This window comes from Camelus dromedarius, chromosome 8 (assembly GCF_036321535.1).
Source record: "Camelus dromedarius isolate mCamDro1 chromosome 8, mCamDro1.pat, whole genome shotgun sequence".
Classification (NCBI taxonomy): Eukaryota; Metazoa; Chordata; class Mammalia; order Artiodactyla; family Camelidae; genus Camelus; species Camelus dromedarius.
Window position 1 is genome coordinate 22,403,838 of NC_087443.1, and position 25,456 is coordinate 22,429,293.

The 25,456-nt window shown below is 38.8% G+C and overlaps 1 protein-coding gene across 3 annotated transcripts in view; it reads left to right on the forward strand.

Annotated features, from left to right (window-relative positions):
• Positions 1-25,456, forward strand: part of GRID1 (glutamate ionotropic receptor delta type subunit 1) — a 629,200-nt gene that overhangs the window by 515,409 nt on the left and 88,335 nt on the right. For 2 of the 3 annotated variants that reach the window (XM_031461022.2, XM_031461024.2), the window contains exons 9-12: positions 2,538-2,639; positions 4,064-4,261; positions 8,041-8,365; positions 9,587-9,725. In XM_031461022.2, coding sequence (XP_031316882.2) covers positions 2,538-2,639; positions 4,064-4,261; positions 8,041-8,365; positions 9,587-9,725 — 764 coding nt within the window. The remainder of the gene's footprint in view (positions 1-2,537; positions 2,640-4,063; positions 4,262-8,040; positions 8,366-9,586; positions 9,726-25,456) is intronic. The other variant, XM_031461023.2, reaches the window with a different exon arrangement.

The following is a 25,456-nucleotide window of genomic DNA, read 5'->3' on the forward strand; positions in this document are numbered from 1 at the left end:
TGGAGGTGGACTGTAAGAGAGAGAGGCTGGGGGTAATGAGGTCAATGGGGAGCCTGCTGCAATGCTCTGGCGCAGAAGTGCTGCTGCCTTGAGCCAGGCAGCGGGCTAGAAGCAGAGGATGCTGTGGACAGGGACTGAGAGACAGAGCCCTTCTCTCTGGAGCTAAACCCCTAGAAGGACAGGGCTTTATCCCAACTGCTTCTTCCTGCCTCCAGTCTCAGTACTCATGAATAATTACAATCCCAATAGAAGGACAGGTAAAGACTGGTTGATCAGTGCTACACAGAGCCTCATTTCCAGGTACTGATCCAAGCCAGGGCGGCACAGAGTTCAGATGCCCCTTCACCAGTGCCAAGGAGGTTTGGCAGCAGGTGTTAGGCATTCAGGTCCTGGTGCAGAGTAGAATATCCAGTCCCTGGAGCTGGCGTGTCATCACTGGGACAAGATTGCTTGCATTATGACTCTGTAAATCACTGGGGTAGTAAAGGGAAACTTTATAACACCACCTAACCCAGGAGGTGCAGCAGATCACACATGGGTTAAGCAACCCCAGTGCCTGGGCTAACCAGTTGTGGGGATGAGATGCAGGCTGCCCAGATACACATCAGAGTCCCCTGAGTCCAATAGCAAAGGGTCCAAAGAATGCAGGGGATCAACACCTTGACTCTATTTGTCTGAGTCTGTCTTTTCCCTTGCATTAGCATTTTAATGGATTCTGGGTCCCAAGGCTATTTCCTAAGACCCATTGGAGAAATAGCCATGATGTTTCTTTCTCACTATACCAGTTCCCAGAGTATGGCATCTTGATGTCCTTAAACAGGATTTTGGGTAGAGCTTAACTTTAGTCTTCACTGCAACGCCCCCAAATTAGTGAGTGGTGGCTGTGGGGAGCTCCTCGGAGTAGATGGCTGTGGTCTTAACTGAATGACTCATTTATCACTGCCAGGCATCTTGTTATTTAGGGTGGAGTGGGTCTTAGCTGGTATCGTGTCCGAAGTGACAGCAGGAGTTTCCAGGTTCCTTTAAACTGGTCCTAGAACCACGTATCTCATTCTGATGTTCCTGCTTTCGTCCTCCAGGTTCTAGTATCTTCCAGGTGGAGTAGTCCCTCAGATTCTGGAACTGTGGTCTCTCAGAGATGCTGGGAGAGTAGGAGTGTCCTTCAGTGGCACTATGGGTGGCTCCTTTAGGGCACCTGGTGGCACTTCTCCACAGAGGAATAGTTCTTTCACTCAGCCTAGCTAGGGGTCTTGTGGGTTTTCCTTGATGTAGGGTAGATCTGTCTGTGTCAGTCTGATCTTTTAAGCCCTTGCTACTGAAATGATGGTTTATGGATCAGCAGCAGTAGCACCTGGGAGCTTGTTAGACAGGAATAATCTTAGGCCCCAGGATCAGAAAGTGCATGCAACATCCCTGGGTGGTCAGTCTGCATATTACGGTTCGTGGATCACTGCTTCCACAGTCCTGGCCCTGCATTAGAATTACCTGCGAAGTAAATGATCCATATCCAGCCTTCTCCAGACCAATTAAATTGGAATCTCTAGGGGTGGGGCCCAGGCTTTGGTATGTTTTAAAAGCCCTCTTTAGAGATTCTAATACGAGGTGAAGTCAGAGACCCAGTGACCTAGAAGAGCAGAGGTTTGCAGTGAAGATTATAGGGGAAGCATTAATATTCCTGTGTCCAAGCACTGAGGTCCTGATTCTGTTGGCCTTAGATGGGGCCAGTCTCTGTATCTTTTTACAGCTCACCAATTAATGATTGAGGATCGTTGCTCAGACAAAGGTTGCATCGCTGTTGCTCAGGCCCTGCAGGGATGCAGGGAAGTGAAGCGGTCCCAAGAACGTCTATGTCTCCTGTCGTTTCTGAGCCAGGATGGGGTCTTCTTGACCCCCTTAGGTGCCTGTCAGGGATGCATCAGGCTACTGGACAGATTCTGCAGTTCAGGAGGTACAGCAGACCCAGAGCACGGCTATTCTTGGCCTCTACCTGCCTATCAGGCAAAATCATGAAGTTCACACTACAGTGAAGACAGACAGTGAGCCCCCGATCCTGCTTGCAGTAGGCATGTGGGTGCAGGACAGCTGTCCACATGGGTCTTTGTTACCTGCTTCACTGTTGAGCCCCATCCTGCTCTGGTGGTGGCAGCGGCTGCACTCAAGAACCTCCTGGCCTGGGCAAGTCAAAGGAGTCATTTAAGACAGAGCACACTTTGTGAGTGACACAGTGACATAGCCTCAGTAGGTGGACAGAGTAAAATTGGATATAAACGTTCATTCCAGAAATAAGTTCTTACCAACTGGTTTCATTTCAAGGAGGTGGCGAGTCCTTGAGATCCAGATGAGCTGACGGAGGAGGTGGGACTCTGTCTGTCCCACCTTTGTTCTTTCTAAGGTTTTAAGATGGCTTTGGGTCTCTGGGAAACTCGTAGGGCTGTTGTCTGCCTATCTGCCTGACTCAGGAGCCCAGATTAGGAGGCAGTTCCTAAGATGTGCACACGTGCCCGCTCCATCCCTCACACTCCCTTTTTCCTTCACAGCTGGCGACGTGGGACTCAGAGAAGGGTCTGAATGGCAGCCTGCAGGAGAGGCCCATGGGCAGCCGCCTCCAAGGACTGACTCTCAAAGTGGTGACTGTCTTGGTAGGATCATGGGCACATGGGGAGGGCCACCACTCAGGCTTTTGAGCCAGAGGCTTCTCTCTGTTTGGCCTAATGCTGGGTCTGGAGAGAAGGGTGTCTTAAGTAGTGGCTGGAGCTTTCAGAAGACCTTTCACTCTTGAGAATTTTGTGGATAATGAAGGAAGAATAAGATTGGAGATTCTGCCCTGGAGCCTCTGAGACGTTCCACAGGAGGTCACGGGGCTGCTCTAGGCCAGATCCAGTGCTGAGCTCCAGAATGGACACAACTACACTTGTTCTTGGATGTCTACAGGATCTTGACCTACTGCTAGTCCTTAAAAGAGCTTTACTAGTAGCCAGAGCCCCCAGGAAGATGCTGGGAGGACATTTTTCCAGAACCCAACACCCTTGATGGGCCCGTGTGACACAAAGTTCATAGCAAAGACCATTGGTTAGAATATTTCTGCACAGTTGTTCTGGAATCAGAGACTTTTACATCTTTCAGACACCTCAGAAGGCATCTTCCTTTCCATTTCGTTCTTTGCCTTTTCTGAACTGTAGGAGACATTTTAGATTTATCTTTTATTAGCTGGTCAGACATGATCCAATCATTCCCCTCTGTTCTAACAAGCATGAGCGCCCCCTGGGTTCTAGAAATCTTTGACAGCAGTATCCCTGCATTGCCCATATGCACACCATGAATACACATTATACCTTACACCCCTCCCCCAAATTAAATTAATAAGGTGTAGTCTCTGGGACTGTTGCAAAAGGCCCCATCTTGTTCAGTTTCACAGGTCTGTGGTAGGGAAGGTTGGGGTGTTTTCCAGATGATCGCGTGCCCTATAGGATCACATGTGACAGCACAAAATGTGTGAATGTGAACATACCCTGGATGGGACCCTGTGGGGTTTAATCCCATCCTGTCCTTGACTTGTGGTGTGACCTTGTCCTGTGACTCAGCATCCATCTCCTAGTACAGTCTGATAGATGGAATACTGTCTTCTCTCAGTCCAATGTCACAGAGATTTATTGTCATTTATTATCCTGGATGAGAAGTATCCCCATTTCTTATGTGGGTCCTGGAGAATTATGGCATTTCCTAAGCACAGAGTCCTGAATGTCACAAATGAAGGGATGAAAACAAGTCATATTGTTCTGGGAGATGATGTTCTGGGCTGAGTCTCAGATGATAGAGGACAAGTAAATCTTTGTTCCTCCATCAACAAACCAGTTGGAAAGACTTTCCTGTGTATTGTACCCTGAGTCTCCATAAAGTGCTTTAGGAAAGGGAAGAGAGGTTCAGACTCCAGGCCTAAATTGGGTAAATCCAAAATGTTCTGAAGTTATGATTCATTGGCTTGGTCTCTCCATCAGTACCCTGGGAAGATGTGTGTTGATGAACCTGTTATTGAGTTGAAGAACATTCATTCTGTTGTCCTCAGGAAGAGCCTTTCGTGATGGTGGCTGAGAACATCCTTGGTCAGCCCAAGCGCTACAAAGGGTTCTCCATTGATGTCCTGGATGCACTGGCCAAGGCTCTGGGCTTCAAATATGAGATTTACCAGGCCCCTGATGGCAGGTACGGTCACCAGCTCCATAACACCTCCTGGAACGGGATGATCGGGGAGCTCATCAGCAAGGTAGGTCCCAAAGCAGGTCCCCGGGGAGGGGCACCCTCGTCTGCCTCCGGGCTAATCTCTTAACTGGGCCCATTGTGAAGTAGGAATCTTGGGCCCAGCTGGAAAGAATATAGTCACCACTCTCCACACACCAAGACCCTCTTTTCCTCAACCCTCTTCCTCCTTGCTGTATCCATTTTTACTCTTTTATTTTCTCATTCCCTGGCGCTCTGTGCTTTCCTTCTGTGCCTGTTCCTTTGAAACCCATCCACTGTGTCTGCTGTGTAATACACCCTTCATAAAACCCATCCTCACACTGGGGCTGAAATAAGAACCCAGTTCTCGTGGTGGGGACTGGTGCTTGCTTATTCTCTTCTTCACAGCCCCCAAGTAGATGTCTATATCATGTGTGTGTCCACATGCATGCGTATGTGTGCATGAGTGTGCGGGTGTGTCTGCATCGCCGCGTGTAAGTGAGGTGGCATTCCCTAGCTCCTCGTGTTAATATCAAGCCATTACTCTTCCACCTTCCTGTAGAACCTGGATCCTCGTTGAGACTCATGGCATGCAGCCAATTCATTGTGTCCCCATCCTTGCCCCTGCTGTCCCATGACTGACCCTTGGATCATTTCCTGACAGTCATTTATGATAGTGGATCTGCTCAAGTCCTCCCTGTCCAGTGTGACTATGGCCATCAGTCTCGCCATTTCTGACAGCCCTACAGACAACCCTGGGCTTCCAGTGCTTTGACCCTCTTACCTCCAGTGACCTTTGCTCGTGCTCTGCTCCGGTACCTGGACCCATGCATCTTGTTAGCGTCTTACATGTTGCTGTCACTGTCCCACTCCATGACTGCAACCTGTCCACCTGCTGACTTTTTCTGGCCTTTGTCCCTAAAACTCAGTCCCTTTGCTTTATAAACCCCTAAAGATAGACACGAGGCCCATATTCTCTCTAGTTTCTCCTAAGCTTTAAAAAACAGCAGCTTTACTGTGGAATGATTTATATAAACAATTCACCCGATTTCTGATGTATAATTCAACGAGTTTTAGGAAATCTAGTGAGTTGTGCAACCTTCACCATAATCTAGTTTTACAATACTTCCATCGCCCCAGGGAGATCCCTCATACTCATTTACAGTTAAACCCACTCCCAACCCCAGCCCTAGGCACCATTAGTCTATCTGCTGTCTCTATAGATTTGCTTTTGTGAACATTTAATACAGATGGAGTCATACAATATGTGGACTTTTGTGTCTGGCCCTTTTCACTTGCTATTTGAGGTTTATTCTTCTCTGAGATTTCTGTGCCCTTCTGATGCCGCATCCTCTCCCGCCTGGTGGGCCTTCTGTGGTTGTCCAGACAAACCCCTGCTCCCTTCATCCTTTGTGAGTCTCCTAAATTATTCTTGATTTCTTGCTGCACTGAAACCCTGTCTTGATTCTGTTATCTACCCTCTGACTCTGACGTCCTGGTTGCTCTTCACAGTTAGAAGAGAAAATCGCAAATTTGTCCAGATGGATACGTACGGACAGGGTGTGGCCTCCCATCTCAGCCAGGCCTTCAGGACAGCCCGCGTTCCTTAACTTGTTCTTTATTGGGCCTCTTGGCTATGTTTCTTAGAGACTGTTTCCAAAATTTATCTTCCTCTTCAAGCCACCTAATAATCTTCTATACTAAATTAAAAAAAAAAAGTCGTCTTATATTCAGGAAAGAAATGGAGACTTCTGGGCATGAAGTTCTACTTCAACTTCCTGTGAAATTCACATCTGGGGACACATGCCCTCACCTCCAGTTTCAGAGAGGGGAGTGTTTTTCCCCCTGTTACAGCTCACCCCTCCATCTGTGCCATGAGTTGTTTCCCTTGTGCCCTGGACCTGGTTTCATAAATTAATTTCCTTCCATCCTGTATTGTAAACCTACCCTGATCCACTAGGTCACTTTCTCAGTCCTTAAATATGCCCCAAACTCTCTGAATCCTTAAAACAACAACAAAACAAAACAAAACAAAACAAAACAAAACAAAACAAAACAAAACAAACAAAACAAAAACCCCTCCCTGGATCTTGGGTTTATGAGAAGAGAAAGCAGGAGCCAGAGATACAGCTGTGACAAGTCTGTGCAGCGACATGTTCACCTCCAACATTTTTTCTCCTTACTCTAGGTGTGTTGTTGGCTTTCACAGTTTAGAACATCAGTACATCTCCCCCTCCAGCCCACATGTTAGACCTGACAAAATCTTTCTGTGTAGTTTTCTCCCATTTGAACATGTAGTTTGGCTCAGTTGTCACAACTGGTCATTCTAAAATAAACTTGGTTCTCACAACGCCTCCTACTTAGAGGCCCAAGAGCCAAGACGGAGATGGTCACTGTACCTTTTAACGTGCTTGAGGTTGAAGCAGGTACTTTAAGTCTATTACTGCCGGCCAACATCCACCAAGGCATGAGAAGCCGAGGCTCCACCAGTCTTGGTAGCTTTAACCTCAGAGTCTAGTTCCACCTTAATGAGGTTTTGTCTATTTTTTATATATATATTTTTATTTTTATTTATTTATTTATTTTTACTGAAGTATAGTCAATTATAGTGTCAATTTCTGTACAATCCCCAGTCATGCATAACATCCATATATTCATTTTCATATTTTTTTCATTAAAGGTTATTACAAGATCTTGAACATAGTTCCCTGTGCTATACAGAAGAAACTTTTTAAAGTCTATTTTATATATAGTGGCTAACATTTGTAAATCCCAAGCTCCCAAATTTACCTTCTCACCCCCTTTCCTTGGTAACCATAGATTGTTTACTGTGTCTGCAAGTCTGTTTCTGCTTTGTAGATGAGTTCATAGTGTCCTTCTTTTTTTTTTTTTTTTTTAGATTCCACATATTAGTGATATCATTTTTTTTTCCTCTTTCTGGCTTACTTCACTTATAATGACAATCTCTAGGTCCATCCATGTTGCTGCAAATGACATTATTTTATTCTTTTTTTTATGGCTAAGTAATATGCCTATTTTTAAATTAAGCCCATCTGGGAAAGCAAAAGTCTTGGGAGGTACGTGTGAGGTCACAGCACTGGATGCCCAGAGGGCCCCTTCACAGCACGGTTTTCCTCAAGGAAGAATCAGCCCATATGTCTGAGAAGCCATGAGTTAAGGGAGGTGGAAGATCAAAAGAAGTAGATGACCCCTTTTTTCTTAGAGGACGTTACTGTCTGATGTACAGTCTGCATATGAAACAACCTAAGACTGATATGTGAATGAGATTCGAGGTAGCTGTACAACTCACCAGAGAACTTGTAAAGTGTTTTAGAAAAGAAAGTTATCTGTGTGGCCTAATGGAGCTGGGAGAGGCTTGATGAGAATAATGGAGTGTCCCTGTGGCCTTGAAGTATAGGAAAGAGGTAGCTAAATGCAGCAGGAAATAGAAGGGAGTCGGAGGGCGCTGGGGCACAGCAAGAGGGAAATACCAGGAAGAGAGAGAGTTCGCTAGGGGGACCAATAAGAAAGTGCAGAAAAACTGCAATTCGCACAGGAATGAAGATGGTTTATAGACTCTCTCCTCCAGAAGTGGTTTCCACGAGTTTTTAGGGTTTGGGAGAGAAATTTGTAAGGCGAAGGAGGTAAGAACAGACAACTTAGCGCTGGATTTTCCCTACAGTATTCAAGGTCACGAGGGGTCAACTCTTGACTCCCTTTCCTCTGAACAGAACAACCCAAAGGGCAGAGAGGGCAGGCGTCGGCCAGGGTGGCACCCAGCAGTAAGCTGAGGACCGCCGTTGATGAGATGGGTTTGCCTTTCAGAGGGCAGACCTGGCCATCTCCGCCATCACCATCACCCCGGAGCGCGAGAGCGTGGTGGACTTCAGCAAGCGCTACATGGACTACTCGGTGGGGATCCTCCTCAAGAAGCCAGAGGAGAAAATCAGCATCTTCTCCCTTTTTGCTCCGTTTGACTTTGCCGTCTGGGCCTGCATCGCAGCAGCCATCCCGGTGGTTGGCGTGCTGATATTCGTGTTGAACCGGATTCAGGCTGTGCGGGCCCAGACTGCCGCCCAGCCCCGACCCTCGACTTCTGCCACCTTACACAGTGCCATCTGGATCGTCTATGGAGCCTTCGTACAGCAAGGTACCCTCCTGGTTTTCCCCGCTGTTGAAATAGCCCCAGGGGGTCTGGAAGAACTTGTCCATTGGCAAAGTTCTTAGATGCATTTCGCCAAAGTCATTGCAAATGCAATTTTATTTAGTCTTTAAGGTCGTACTGATATCATGCTGCATCCAATTTCTCTGAGTAATGTCACCTAGGAACTAAATGCAATAATGACACCAAGGAACTTAACTTCAAATCCTGATTTTCTACTTTAGATAAAATTAACTTTGGAGTTCTGCTTGGCACTTTCCTCCCCTGCCACATTAGACTGATTGTTATGCAGACGGAGTTGTCAGATGAAAACTGTATCTTGCTTAAATTTGAAGTCTTAATGGGATAAAAATATCACAATTGTTTTACAATCACCTAAGCAGTACTTCAGCCATTCTTGAGATCCAAAACCTCCTATCTCTGAGGAGTCTGGAGAGCACTTGTAGGGGTTGCAGGATTGTGCAATTTTGACCAGAAACAACAGATTGCAGAGTTGCTAACGTGAGTCCTGGCCCTGTTTGCGGCATGGCAAAGCACGCATTACCTGCTTGAGAGGTTTCATACGAATAGTCAGTGAGAAGCTTTTTTTCTGCTATCACCTAAGGGACCAAGGAGAAATAAGTGGCCTCAAAGAGGCAGCTTCTGACTAAAAGTCACATGCAATGATTTCTGAAAAAGCCTAGAGAAAGAAAAAGTCATCTACTGAGGGCTGCATATTAATAAAAGTGATTTGGTACACCTCATTTCTGAGGTTTAAAAGAAAGCGAGGGAACACTGCAGGTAGGAGGTAATTTTACATTTACAGAATTCCTGAGCCTAATCCATGGGAATTTAAAATGGAAAGGGACCTTCTGTACGGTCTCAGCTCTGGGAGTTCTCCACACAGTGAGGCAGACTCTTCTAACTGAAAGATTTTGATATTCAGAACTCAATTCTTGGCCTTTTGAAATATATCACATCACTGAAAATGCCAGTCCGAGCTTTTCTGTATTTTGTGGTCCTCCATCTCTTTCCAAGATTGGTGGTCTTAGGATTTTTTTTTCCCCCAGAATTGTCACCGCCCACCATAACCAGCCAGCCATCACTTTCAAGCTCCCCAGTTCATCACCAGGGTGGCTCCCTGATCCTGGCCGCGGGGCAGATAATTTCCCTGGGGATGAGAGTGAGAGTGGAAGCTCAGGACCAATGCTCTTCACCTGCCTCCTGCAGGTGGTGAGTCCTCAGTGAACTCCATGGCCATGCGCATCGTGATGGGCAGCTGGTGGCTCTTTACCCTCATCGTGTGCTCCTCCTACACAGCCAATCTTGCTGCCTTCCTCACAGTGTCCAGGATGGACAACCCCATAAGGTAAGATCCATTGCTCCTTCCAGATCTGACTGTAGAGAGAGGATGCAAACTTGTCCAGGGCAGCCTGGTTGTCACAGAGGCAGAGAAGGACTTGGATTCCAGATCTGCAATTTGATGATGGTAACCTTTAAATGCACGAGGAACTTCACTCCTGTTGTATTTTATTTCATACACAATTAAATACATGTACAAATTCATTAAATAATATTTCTTTGAACATTTAAAGTCTGCTCATATGACTAATAAATCAAAACATTCAAAGTTAACAAATTAAAGGTCCTCAGACACTTAAAATTGTTGATTATAAATTTAATCAAAATTTTCTAAACATTTAATTAAAATTAATTTAAATCACAAGTCTAATATATTTTTCCAATCTTCAAACACCTAAAATTATTTTTAAAAACATGCCAATTATCACAGTGATTAGAAAACTTATTTCATTTACAGTTATAAAATTGTAATATTATTGAAACCAAGGACTAAAAATGTTTCTGCCTTTTACCAGAATGTTAAAAACATGGCATAAAAGAATTAATTCAACATAATGAAATAACTCAGAACTACCTTTGCTTTATTATCAGATTCTCACATACTGTGTGAATTACAAAAAAACTTGGACTAAGAGAGCGTGTGTTGGATGTGTGGTTGCTGAAGTGACCAAAGGCACAGGTCTAGTCTACACGTCCTTGGGTGCAATGTCCACTTCAGTATCACCTCTTACTTGATCCCCGATCCTGGTTTTCAGTGTCCCCGCCATTGGTAGTTTCTTCTTTAATTCATCATACTTACTATCATCATATTGATTCTTTTCATCCAAAGCTCTAATCAAGTCATGCATACTCAACCAGCTTCTATAGCTCCCAACTGCCTATTTGAAACAATTGAGACTCCTTGACTAGGATTCAAAATTCAGTGTGATATTATCTAGTTTTTATTTTAGTTGACATATTAATTGAGATAATTATAGATTCATAGGCAGTTGTAAGTAATAACGTGGGGAGATCTCATAATATCCTTTAACCAGTTTCCCCCAGTGGTAACATTTTGCAAAACCAGGATATTAACATTGATTCAATTGACTGATTCTATTCAGATTTCTCCTCTTGTACTCACTTCTCTTTGTATGTGTGTGTCTGTGCATTTGATTCTGTACAGTCTTCTCGTATTTGTAGATTTCTGTATCCACCACTGCAGTAAAGGTGCTAAACAATTTTATTCCTACAAGGATCCCTTGTGTTGCTCTGTTATAACCACACCCACCTCATTCACACATATTCCCCTCCAGTCCTGTTCTTAACACCCGCCAAACACTAATCAGTTCCCCATCTCTAAAATTTTATCATTTCAAATATTTTATATAAATAAAATCACACCTTTTGGGATTTTTGTTTTCTTTCAGTATAATTCTCTGGAGATTCATTCAGGTTGTTGTGTGTATTAACAGTTCATTGCTCTTTATTGCTCAGTAGCATCTAATATAACACAGTGTAACAGTTCACCCACTGAAGGACCTCTGGGTTATTTCCAGTTTGGGGTAATTATGAATAAAGCTGCTAGGAACATTTCTGTGTAGGTTTTTGTGTGAACATAAATTTTCATTAATACGTGATACATATCCAAGAATGCAATTGCTGTATCTTGTGGTAATAGCATGTTGAGTTTTATTAGAAACGAACAAACTGCTTTCTAAAGTGGCTGTACCATTTTACATTACTACTAATGATGTAGGAATGATCCAATTTCTTTGCATCTTTGCCAGTATTTATTTTTTGTTGTCATTATTTTTTATTTTACCATTCTGATAGGCATGGAGTGATATCTCACTGTGATTTTAATTTGCCTTTCTCTAATGGCTAATTATATTGAACACCTTTGCTTATTGCTATCTGTATATCCTCTTTGATGAAATATATCTCTTTATGTATTTTGACCATTTTCTAAGTGGATTGTTTATTGATATATTTTGAACGTTCTTTGTATATTTTAGATACTGGTTCTATACGAGATGTGTGGTTTGCAAATATTTTCCCCAACTCTAAAGTTTGTTTTTTCAACCTCTTAACAAGGTTTCTTACAAAGAAAAGTTTTTAATTCATGTGAGGTACAATTTGTACATTTATTCTTTTGTGGCTCATGCTTTTGGTGTCAAGTCTAACTCTCTGCCCAGCCTTAGACCCTGAAGATAATCTCCTGGATTTTTTTTTTTTCTTGTTTCTATTTTTTTTTTCCTCTAAAAATTTTGTCCTTTGACAGTTTACATTTTGGTCCACAATCAATTTTGAGTTAATTTTTGTGTAAGGTGTGAGATTTAGGTTGAGTTCTCTCTCTCTCTCTCTTTTTTTTTATTTTTTTATTTTTGGCTATGGATGTCCAATTGCTATAGCACCACTTATTTAAAAAAAAAAAAAAACTATCCTTCCTTCACTGAATTGCTTTTAAATTTGTCAGAAATCAGTTGGGCATATTTGTGTGGGTCAATTTCTGGATTCTTTATTTCTTTCATTGATACCACAACTGTCTTGCTTACTCTATCTGTAGAGTGAGCCTCAGTATTGAGCATAGTGATTCCTCCCATTTTATCCTTCTTTGTCAAGATTGTTTTAACTATTCTAGGGCCTACACTTTCCATATAAATTTTAGAATAAGTTTGTCTATGTCTATACAAAAAAAATCCATAATTTTAACAGGAATTGCATTCATTATAGGTGTTATTGAATTAAGCCAATAGATAATAATTTGCCAAGAATATTTATCATGATTGTCTGTTGGATTTTGTCAAAAATTTTTTTTCATTCCTTGCCATGATCATATGATTTTGCTTATTTAGCTTCTTTAGCTTCTTTAGCTTATATGGTAGATTATGTTGATTGTTTTTCAAATGCAAACCTTGAATGAATCTCATTTTGTCATGGTCTGTGATTCTTTATGTATATTGTTGGATTCTGTTTGCTGACATTCTGGTTGAGGAATTTTGCATCTAAATTTATAAGAAATACTGGTTTATACTGTTTTTTTTATTGTACTGTCATTGTCTGGTTTTGATACCAGGGTAACCCTGACCTTATAAAATGATTTAGGAAATCTTCCTTCATCTTCTATTTTCTGGATGAGATTATGTAAAATTGCTGTCAATTCATGTTTAAGCCTTTGGTATTACTCTCCAGGGAAACCATCTAGGCTTGGAGATTTCATATTTTTTGTACTTTCAAATTGTGAATTAAATTTTTCGTAGCTATAGGGCAGTTCATATATCTGTTTCATCACCAAGTGTAATTTACAGTGTTTACAGTGTTGCTCACGTTTTCCATTGACTTGATCTTCTGCCTAATTGTTCTCTCAATTATTGGAAGTGGGATATTGAAGTCTGCGACTATTTTTGTAGAACTGCCTATTTCTCCCTTCAGTTTGATCAATTTTGCTTCGTATATTAGGTATATATATTTTTATAATTGTAACGTAGTCTTTTTTTTTTGGTGCCAAAACCCAGACGAAACATATTCTTATTGATGACCCCTTTCTCACTGTGTAATGTCCTTGGTTTCTCATAAAAATTTTAGCTTTAAAGTGTAGTTTTTCTGATTATTAGCATAGCCACTCTAGTTCTCTTTTGATTCTTGTTTGCACAGATTTTTTTTTTCTATCCTTTTGTGTAGTTTCAATCTGTTTGTCTCTGAATCTAAAGTGAGTTGCTTCTACACAGCATAAAGTTGGATTATGGTTTTTCATTCATTCTACTGATTTCTACATTTTACTTAGAAAGTTTAATCCATGTATGTTTAATGTAATTAGTGATAAGGAAGAATTCACTTGTGCCATTTTGCTGTTTTATATATGTCTTAAATATTTTTGTCATTCATTTTCTCCATTATTGCCTTGTTTTACGTTAACTAGATATGTTTTTCATTCCACTTTATTAATTCCCTTGTTGTTTCTTTTATTATATATATATATATATATTATTATTAATATATATATATTAGTAATATTCTTAGTGGTTACCCTAGGTATTACAATAAACATCTTAATTTATAGCAATCTAGCTTGGATTAATACTTAACTTATTTTAATAGTATACAAAAACTTTGCTCCTGTATCACTCTGTTCCACTCCACCCCTACGGTAATAACTCATTTTTGAAACTGTCTGATCCCTTCCTTCTTGGGAGGTAATTTTTTCCAATTTATTCAATACACAGTCTTCTATATTTAGTTTTTAAATTGCTATGTTTTAGTTTCTTACTTATTGCATAAATTTCATGTTTAAAAAAACAACTTTAGATATTAGAATATATTATTAAAATACATTTGTTTTTTCATTTTTAAATTTTGGTGAAATATACGTAATATAAATTTTATCATCTTACTCATTTTACGTGTGCAGTTCAGTGTCATTAAGTATATTCACAATGTTCTGCAAGTATCACTACCATCCATCTGTAGATCATGTCATTGTGCAAAACTGAAAACTGAAAGTCTATACAATATCCTTCATTCTCCATTTCCCCAGACCCCGGAAACCACAATTCTATTTTCTGTCTATAAATTTGACTCTCTAGGTACTCCATATAAGTGAAATAAGACCTTTTTGGTTGAAATTTTATGGTTTATTTCACTCAGCATGTCTTCAATTTCCTTGCTTTTTAAGGATAAATAACATTCCATTGTATGTATATACTGCATTTTCTTGATCTGTTCATCTGTTCAGGAACATTTGAGCTGCTTCCATCTTTTAGTTATTATTTAGTAATGCTCCTATAAATACAAGCATACAAGTATCTGTTGAAGTCCCTGCTTTCAGTACTTTGGGGTATATAGGCAGAAGTCAAATTGCTGGATCAAATGGTAATTCTATGTTCAATAATTTTGAGGAACTACCTTACCGTATTCCACAGTAGCTGCACCATTTCACATTCCCACCAACAAGGCACAAAGATTCCAATTTGTCCACATCCTCACCAATACTAGTTTCTGTTTTGTTTTGTTTTTGTTTTTGTTTTTCATTTTCATAACAGCTTTCCTAATGGATATGAAGTGGCATCTCGTTTTGGTTTTGAATTGCATTTCCCTAACGATTGGTGATGTTGAGCATAGTTTTATGTGTTTATTTCCTATTTGCATACCTTCTTTATAGGCATGTCTTTTTCAACTCTTTGCCCATTTTTAATTGGGTTATTTTTGTTTGTTTATTATTGAGCTGTAGAAGTTTTTATATTCTGGATATTAATACTTTATGAGATATGTAATTTGCAAATATTTTCTCCCATTCCGTGGGTTGCCTTTTCATTGTGTTGATAGTTTGCCTGGATGCATAATTTAAAAAAAAATTGATAAAGTTCAATTTTTCTGTTTCTTTCTGGTTTCTATGGCCTTTGCTTTTCTTGTCATAACTAAGAAATCATCAGCAAATCCAATGTCATAAGACATTTTCCAAAGGTTTTCTTCTAAGAGTTTTATAGTTTTAGGTCTTATATTCAGGTCTTTGATCCATTTTGAGTTAATTTTTTTAATGTGGTCTAACATAGGGGTCCTACTTCACTCCTTTGCATGAGTGTATGCAGTTTTCCCAGTATCATTTGTTGAAAAGACTGTTCTTTCCTCACTGAATGGTCTTGACACCATTGTTGAAAATCATTTGACCATACATGGGGCGGTATTTCTGGGCTGTCTGTTCTCTTTCATTTGTCTATATGTCTGTCATCATGCCAGTACCATACTGTTTTGATAACTGTGACTTGTAGGACATTTTGGATTCAGAAGTTTGAGATCTCCAACTTCGCTCTTTGTTAAGGTTATTTTGGCTATTAGGGTCCCTTGAGATTCCATATGAATTTTAGGATGGGTTTTCTATTTCTGCCAAAAACATCATTGGAATTTTGATAGTGACTGCATTGAATTTATAGATTGCTTTAGTCAGTATTGACACCATAGCAATATTAAGTCTTCCAATCCATGAATACAGAATTAATTTCATATATTTGTGTTTTAAATTTTTTTTCAAAAAAACTTCATTTTCATTGTACATGCCTTTTACCTTTTTGTCTTCTTCTTAAGTATTTCATTTTTTTATACTATTATACCTGGAATTGTGTTTGTAATTTCCCTTCCAGATTGTTCATTGTTAATGTATATAAATGAAGCTGGGTTTTGTATGTTAATTTTTGTGTCTTGAAACTTTGCTTAATTTGTTAGTTCTAATAGTTGCGTGTGTGTGCATATGTGTGTGCCTAACTTTAAAATTTTCTACATATAAGGTCATGTTGTCTGACAAGAGATAATTTTCCTTTTTCCTTTCCAATTTGAATATCTTTTATTTCCTTTTCTTGCCTAGTTATCTAACTATGCCTTCCAGTACTATGCTGTGTAGAAGTGGTAAAAGAGGATATCCTTGTCTTGTTCCTAATTTTAGAGAAGAGGCTTTTTGCCTTTCACCATTGAGTATGATGTTAGCTTTTGGTTTCTCAACCATTGTTACATGGTTGTTTCCCTTTATTCCTAGATTGTTGAGTATTTTTATCCTGAAAGGGTGTTGGAATTTGTCAAATGCTTCTCCTGCATTCAGATGATAATGTGGTTTGTATCTTCATTCTGTTATTGTGGTATAGTACATTGATAAAATTTTGTATGTTGAATCATTCCGGCATTCCAGGAATAAATCCTTCTTTGGAATAGTGCATAATCCTTTCAAAATGCTGTTGAATTCATTTTGCAAGTATTTTGTTGAGGATTTTTACATCAGTATTCATCAGGAATATTGGTTTGTAGTTTTCTTTTCTTTTAGTGTCTTTTTGGGGCTTCTATATCAAGGTAATGCTGGCCTTGTAGAATGAATTAGGACATGCTCCCTCCTCTTGAATTTTTTGGGAAGGATCTGAGGAGGATCGGTGCTCATTCTTCTTTAAATTGTTGAATCCCCCAGTAAAGCTATCTGGTCCTGGGCTTTTCTTTGTTAGGAGGTTTTTTCATTACTGATTAAATCTCTGTACTAGTTCTAGGTCTATTCAGATAGTCTATTCCTTCATGATTGAGTCTTGGTAGGTTGTACATTTCTAGAAATTTGTCCCTTTTATCTAGGCTGTCTAATGTGTTGACATACAATTGATTGACAGGTATTCCAATGTAAATATATTTGTTTTTACTGCTATCATGTTTACATATGTATTCTGAATTGTTTTTGTAAAGTTTAGCAGTCAGTCCCATTGCTGTTACTGTGTTTCCCCCCTACCCCACCCCCACTAGAAATTAAGCATCCTCTTAACTTTCAGAGGTTTCCTTTAGGCTCGTATTTGCATGAATGGCCATTTCTATTTCAGAATCAAGAGTGAAACCATATTTTCATATTTCTTCATTTGTAAGATGATAACAGAATGTCTTTTTTTCTTCTTCTTCCACCTACTCAGTCATTTTTTGGTAGACTCGGAGATTTTTAGACTCAGTTTACTCTGATTTTTTTTCCTTTTCTTCTTCTTATGCTTTTAAATCTTTTACGATTTCTCTAAGATATATAGTTGACATTTGCATTCTTCTGTTTTATCTCATCCATATTTATAGTCATTATTTGGACTGAATTCTATGTTCAAAATTTTTCAGTGCTTGTTGAATGTCCCTTTATTCTGTGCTTTAGCCATTGTTCATTTATTTTGATGACTTTTTGTTCAGCTAGAATAGCTCTTTGAGCAATAAATAAATCTAGCAAGAAGGATATGTTTTGTGGGACAGCATACCTGAGAATCTTTTTCTGTGCATGTATACATGAATTAAACGTATCTGGGTGTAATATTCTTGTGTCACAACTTCTCCCCTTAATATTCCATAGAAGTTGCTCCATTGCCTGATTTCTACAGAATTTATTCCCCTGCTCTTCCTGTATGTAATGCTACAGAGAAGCATGGTAACACCCCACTCACCTTCTCCTCCTTTCCTCTGTCCTTTCCTCCCTTTCCCTTCTCACTCTGTTCTCTGTTTTCCCCTTTCTCTCCATGTCCTTCTTCCCCATCTTCATCACCTCCACCTTCTTCCTTCCCTTTCTCTTCTCCTTCTCCTCCTCTCACCCTCCTATCCTTCTTTCTCCCTTTCTCTTCCTCTCTTTAATCCTTCCTCCTTCTCCTCTTCCTTCCCATCCCTTTGATTCCATCTCCACACAGAAACCTGCACATGAATCTTTACAGCAGCTTTACTTAAATTGTCAAACAATGAAGATGTCTTTAAAGAGGTGAATGTACAGATAAACTGGAGTACATCCAGGCAATGCAGTATGATTCAGTGCCCTGAAAAGAGAGGACCTGTCAAGCCATGAAAAGACATGGGAACCTTAAATACATTATTGATAAGTGAAAGTCTTATGATAAATACATACATATATATTTATAAATTTTGTACTATATACATTTTATATACATACATATGTATGTATGGGAAAATATATAGGTTTATGAAGACTTGTGTAAATTTTAAGATATCTTTGTGGGTAAAATGGGAAAAAATATGAACTGGGCAGCACTAGATATCAATTAGACCAAGTAAAGCCAACTTAACATGTTTTTAATCAATCATGCTATTGGTGTTGTATCTAAGAAGTCATGGCCAAAGCCAAGATAGATCGATTGCTCTTTACTAACTGGACTTAAAGGGTGTTTACACATGGATTATCATCAATTTGAATGTGAGGATTCCATTTTTGAAATTAATATATGGATAAAGACATTGAACAGGAATCATAAACTGTTGGGTATGACCTGAATTTACCTCACGTGTTTTTGGTTTTTGGGTTTTTTGTTTGTTTGTTTGTTTGTTTGTTTGTTTGTTTGTTTGTTTTGGCAGCAGTGTTTTAAATATTTAAATTTGAATGACTTTGGTGGGGCTAGCATTTTTCGGGTTACCTCTGGTCCCACCATCCTCTGTTTTATTATACCTGCTGGCCTCACACTTTCAGATACCCCTCCTTTCACCATCAAGTCATTGAGGTTAGTATCCTCTGACGTAGAAGCCCTGGATGACTCCTTGTGAGCTAGCAGGTCCCACACATCCCTGCTATGCAAAGTGTGGCCTACAGACCAACAGTGCTGGCATAAGTCAGAATCTCGGGACTTATCTCAGATCTCATAAATCAGAATTTATATCTAACTCGGTCTCTAAGTGATTTTTATTCACATTAAAGTTTGGAAAGCACTGCCTCCAATTAGAAAATAAAAATGATCTATAAAATTCTAATAGCCTGAAGGTATTGGCTGCAGCTAACAAATACATTTTAATTGAGCTATCCATCAGTTCTTGCCTTTGAGGGTACCACCAACTGGAAAAGGAAGGTGGTGCATATTAATGGTATTCAAGAAAAAGAATGTGGGACTTACCTGTTATTTCATCATGTCATTTAGAGTATCCGACTAGCCCTCCCATCATCAGAAACAACTATAAAATACGCTGTTTACAAGCATTTTAAACATAAAGGTACAGGTTGATTGAGAAAGAAGGGAAAAGATATACCATGCAAACAGGAACCATAAGAAAGCTGGTGAAGCTGTCTTAATGTCAGGCAAAGTAGACTTTATGCCAGAGAGTGTTACAAGGGTTAAAGAGGGCCATTACATACTGATAAAAGAACCAGTTTTGCTGACAAGGCAATTCTAAATATGTACTCACCTTATAATGAAGCATAAAAGTTCATAATGGAAAATTTGACAAATCTAAAGGGAGAAATAGGAACGTCTGATATAGTCCAAATTTCAATTTCATTCTCTTTGAAATTGACATAACAAGTAAATAAAAGACACATAAGGCTATAGAAGAGCTAAACAAACTGTCAACCAGCTTGACGTTTATAGAACACTGTACCCAACAATTGCAGAATACACGTTCTTTCCAAGTATGCATCCACTAAGACTAGTCATTTGTTGGGCCATGGATTTAAATCTCAACCAATTTCAAAAGAGTAAGATTTCTTACAGAGTATGTTCTATCACTCTAATTAAATTAAAAATCAATAAAAATGGTGGCCTTCAAAAAAAAATCAATAAAAATCAACAATCTGGAAAATCCCCAATGAAATTTAAATAACATAATTCTAAACCTATGGGTCAAAGAAAAAAAAAATCACAAAAGAAGCGTAAAAAATATTTCTAAGTAAGTGATAATGAAAACACAACATATTGAAATTTGTGGAATGCAGCTAAAATAGTGCTTAAAGGAAGGGTTATAGCCTTAAATGCCCAGGTGAGGAACAGAAAATGCTTAAATTCAAGATTGTTAGTTTCCCCCTTAAAAAAGATTTTAAAAAAAGAACAAGCTAAACTCAAAGTAATTTTAAAGAAAGAAAGACATAGATTATGTATAATAAATAGAAAATTAGCAAAGTCAAAAGTCGGTTTTCGATAAATTTAATAAAGTTGATAAACCCCAAGCAAGACTAATCAAGAAAAGTAAATGAGAGAAAACTGAAATTATTAATACCAGAAATGAAAATGCGGATTTCACCATTGATCTTTTAGATGTCGGAAGAATAATAAAACAATATTGTGAACAACTTTATGCCAATAAATTCAACCACTTATGAGGTGGATAAATTTCTTTAAAAACACAACTTACAAAAGCCTATTTTAAAAAGAGAAAATCTGAATATCAATATATCTAAAGTTATTGGATTTGTAAGCCTTACCACAAATGAAATGCCAGATCCAGATGGCATCACTGTTGAGTTCTATCCAACACTCAACTAAATAACACTAATTGTAGACCATTTCAGAAAATAGAGGGGAAAATGCTTTTTAATTCATTTAATAAAACTTGCATAATTCTGATACCAAAAAACAGAAAAGATATTACAAGAAAAAATTACTGCCCAATAAACCTCTTGAATTTAGATGTAAACATCCTCAATAAAGTAATAGCAGGTTGAATCTAGAAATATATAAAAAGGATAATATGTCATATTTAAGTGGAGTTTTTTTTCATTGAAGTGCAGTTGATTTACAATGTTGTGTTAGTTTCAGGTTTACAGCAAAGTGATTCAATTATACATATATATATATATTCTTTTTCAGATTCTTTTACATTATAGTTTATTACAAGATATTGAATATAGTTCCCTGTGCTATACAGTAGGTCTTTGTTATCTATTTTATATATAGTAGTATGTATATGTTAATCCCAAACTGGAGTTTTATTCCTGGGATATAAGTTTGTTTCAGTATTTGAGAACCAATTAATATGATTCACCATATTAACAAAGTAGAAGACAAAAATTACATGATCATCTCAAATGATACAGAAAAGCATCTGACCAAATTAAAAACCCACTCATGATTATTAAATAAATACATAAAAGGAAACTTCCACACTAGGATAACAGGCACAGACAGGGGACATACTTCTAACAGTGTTCTTAATGGTGACACCTTGACTGCATTTCCCCACAACATTGTATTGTGGGTCCTTGTCTGACCAACAAGCGATAAAAGAAGTAAAAGGTGTACAGACTTGAAAGGGAGAAGTAACATTGTCTTTATTTTCTGATGACACAATTATCTTTGTTAAAAATCCTAAAAATCTTCTAATAAAATTAAATCTAATAAATAAATCTTCATAGGCTGCCCAAAACAAAGTCCCTATACAAAAAAGCCAGTTGTATTTTACATACCAATAACCAACAACTGGAAAACAGATTAGAAAAATTATAGTAATATCAAAAGCATAAAGTTCTTAGGAATACATTTGTTTTTATTGTATAAGAACTATACTTTTAGCAGACAACTGAGTGGAAAATGTCACTAAGAGAAATGAAAGACCTAAATAAATGGAGAAATATCCAATATTCATGGATTGAAATGTTCAATATTGTTGAGATGGCAAATCTTCCTAATTGAGCTGTAGATTCTATACAATTCCCATAAAAATCCCAGCAGGCTTAAAAAAAAAGAATGGAAAAGATTATACATGCATATATGTGTGTGAATATATGTATTTAAAGGTTCTAGAATGGGGAACAGAATTTTGAAAAAGAAGAACAGAGTTGGAAGACCAGTACTACTTTATTTCAAGACTTTCTACAAAGCTGTAGGGGCATCCTGCATGCCTTCTGTCTAACTTTATTTAGTCTCATTTTTGAGCGCTTTTGCTTCTCTGGCTTCAGCATATGCTCCTTAAAGATGACAGGTTGTTTTCTGCTCTGTGGCCTTCACTAAGCTAGTCCATATCTTTGGAACACTCTTCTGTGCTTTTTGACCCAGCCAACGCTGAGTCATCCTTCAAGTCTCTACTTGAATGTCACCTCCTCACAGAGGCCCTCCTGGATACATCAGTTTAGAAAGATATGCCTTTTCTATTTTTTCTCTTTCTTCAGTACCTTTCCTTCTCAGCCATTGTCACATTGTGTGACTATGTGTTTATATGTTTACTTTTTGTTTAATATGCCTCCATCCTTCTAAATGGTAAACTCCATGGATCCAGGGACTGAGTTTGTTTGTCCCCTCTTGTATAACCAAAGCTTAGCACAATGCCTGGCATAGCTCAGCTGCTACAAAAAAAAAAAAATATATATATATATATATATGTATATATGTGTGTGTATATATATATGTATGTATATATGTGTGTGTATATATATATATATATATATATACACACACACCATAAAATTGAACAAAAGGAATTTATTTCTCACAGTTCTAGAGGTTGGGAAATCTAAGATCTCAATGCCAGCAAACTTGGTTCCTGGTGGGGACTCTCTTCCTGGCTTGCAGATGGCCAGCTTCTCTCAGCTGTGTCCTCACATGATGGAGAGAAAAGGAGCAATGTTCTCTCTTCTTATAAGGTCACTAATCCCATCATGGGGCCCCACCCTCATGACCTAATCTCAATAAACCTAGTTACCTCCCAAAGGCCCCACCTCCAACTACCATCATGTTGGAGGTAAAGGCTTCAACATGTGAATTGGGGCGAACACAACATTCAGTCCATAGCACATGATATGTATGCCATATATATATTAAAAGGATGAATTAATTTTTGAAGGCAGATTTGTTCTTTTTGGTTCCTCTGTAGAGAATGACGAACTTTGGGTAGGACAACTCAAGATACAGAGTTTAGCTCAGAAACAAAAAAAGTCCCTTCCTGGCGTCAGACCTGTCTGAAGCTGAGTAAACACCCTTGGGTGGTGATAAACTGCACATCCCTAGAAGTGTGTCTGCAATAGCTGGGGATGAGGAATGTCACCCTTAAACTCTGAAGCCTTGTATTCTGTGCTTCCTGTTCTTCTAATCATACTCCACTTACAGATCTGTATGCAGAGAAGGCATTGGCTCTGTTGCTTGTTTGTTTGTTTGTTTGTTTGTTTTTCTCTCTTTATTTTTATCTTGCAGGCAAAGGCTTATGTTGGGTATACATGTCAGTCTCCTGCTGGACAAAGTGTTGACACCTTTTTCAAAAGGTCACATTGGAGATTTTTCTACATGTTTTGATTTTTTTTTTTGTATCCTTTTAATTTATTATTTTTTCATCCTTATTATTTATTATTTCTTTATTGCTCCCATATTCATGGATCCATTAGAATCGTATGAAATGCAGCTTGCAGTCTGTGTCCTGTTTCACATTGGAACCATGAGATTCAGGAATTGAAAATCAGCTCCAGACTTTATAGCTGTGATAAATCATCCATAGGCACAAACTGGCTGTAGAATTTGTATTCAGGCTCAGGCTTCTGAATGCACAATATATTAGCAAAACTCATCTGATTCAGGAAAGCTGGGTTCCTAAGGGGCAAATGGATTGTGCAGCTCCTGGGATGGGATGCATGCCCACTCCTCTCCTGTCACTTCTAGAACTGCAGCATCTTGTTGTGAAAGAAACATTGAAAGCTTGGAGTCAGTCCTTGGAAGCAGATGTTGGGTTCCTAAGGAAGTGTAGAGACAAGTCTTCCACAGGCTTACCGTGTTGACTGTATTCAAGAAGATAGCCCTTCTCTATGGCTAAGCTAAAGCAGTATGCCCAAGATGCTGGGAGACCTCAAACTGGTATTTCTACCACCTTCTACTAAAAAAATAAGAAAAATAGACTATTTTCCTCAATGGTTTTAGGTTTACAGGAAGGTTGAATGGAAAGTATGGAGAGTTTCCATATACTCTCTCCCCCAGTTTCCCCCTCTTAGTAATATTTTGCATTAGTGTGGTACATTTGATGACCCGACATTGATACATTATTATTAACTGAAGGTCATACTTTACCTCAGGCTCATTCAAGTATTGCACGTTACACGTTACATTTTGATAAATGTATAATGATATATACCCACTCTCATAGTAGCATACACAATAGTTGCACTCAGCTAAAAATTCCCTGTTCTATATTCATCCTATCCTCTTTCTCCTTGAATATTAGTTTTAACTAAGCAGAAATCAGGATCATTCTAAATACCTACCTGTTCTGTGCTCTCCAGACTATTCTGTCAATAGATTATATCCATTTTACTCCCCAGAGCTCTCAAGTATGTGTTATTTCTCTCTTCTCTCTGCTGTCCATGTCCCGAGAACCACTTCGTTTATTACGACAGCCTTCTGACTTTCTTTTTTTCTCTCCTGAAAAACTTCTTCCAACCTTCCTCCAAATTGCCAGCAGAAACACCTTTGTAAAATAAATTCTGATCAGGTCAGTCCCTTGCTTTTCAGTTGCCAGCGGTTCCCCGTACATTTCAGGCTAACAATTCAGCTCCCACGTTCACTTTGTAACTGCATGTATGTTCCGTTTTGCCTCAAATTGCTAAGCCTTGGTGGGTATCTGGATATATATATTTCCAGTACTTACCTAATGTAAAAGTTGAATTTTTTAAGATTCAGGTGTTTTTATTTTTTAAATCTTGTATGGTTTTCTCTCCCTTATTTTTTCCCTATGACAGCTTCTATCTAGAACTTGTTAAATTGAATTTTAACTCTTTATCTATCTGTTCTCTTTGTGTTTCTATCGTCAGATTTATTAAAATGGAATTAAGACCATGAGTTCCTTGAGTATAGGAACATTCGTGTTAGAATTCTCCATGATAAGTAAAGGGCTTGGCACTTAGCTAGAACTTAGTAGGGTTGAGCAAATGCAAGAATGAATGGACAAGGGAACTTGACAGACTCAGGTAACCTAGAGTCAGTAGGAAAATAAATAAAAATAAGCATTGAAAGCTGGAGGAAGAAATGCTTGGTTGTAGAGAGGAAGTAGCAAAGACAGGGCTGCCGTTGAAACCAGGGAGAAGTCTATCTGATGCCGGGAATGGGCTCCCCATTGGGCTTGTACAGAATCAGGTGGAACATTTGGGTACCGGAGGGACCATCTCAAGAACTACTGAAAGGGATAGAGTGACAGCCTGAAGTGAGACCACCCAGCGTGGGACCCTGATTCCAGTACCCTTTGAAGTGGAAACAAGATGGTTTAGATAAGTTGGTCATTGCTCTTTGTGTTCAGTGACTGTCTTCCAACAAGCCCAGGTCGAGTGTCTTGGAAAACAACCAGGATATTTATGGCAAACTTGGGGCCATGTGGATCTGTTCACCTTTTAATTATTATGGGAAGGAAATATTGTGTTGGTAATGAAAGTTTGGGGGAAAGAGAAACTGTCTTATTGAAATTTATTATGATAGATCTGAAATAGAAGAAGAGCTTGGTGTAGCTTGGCAGTTATCTCAGACTATAGGAAATTTCAGAGGGAAATGTCTTTAAATAATAAAACGGTAGTTGTCTAGTCACAAATGATCCCAGTGA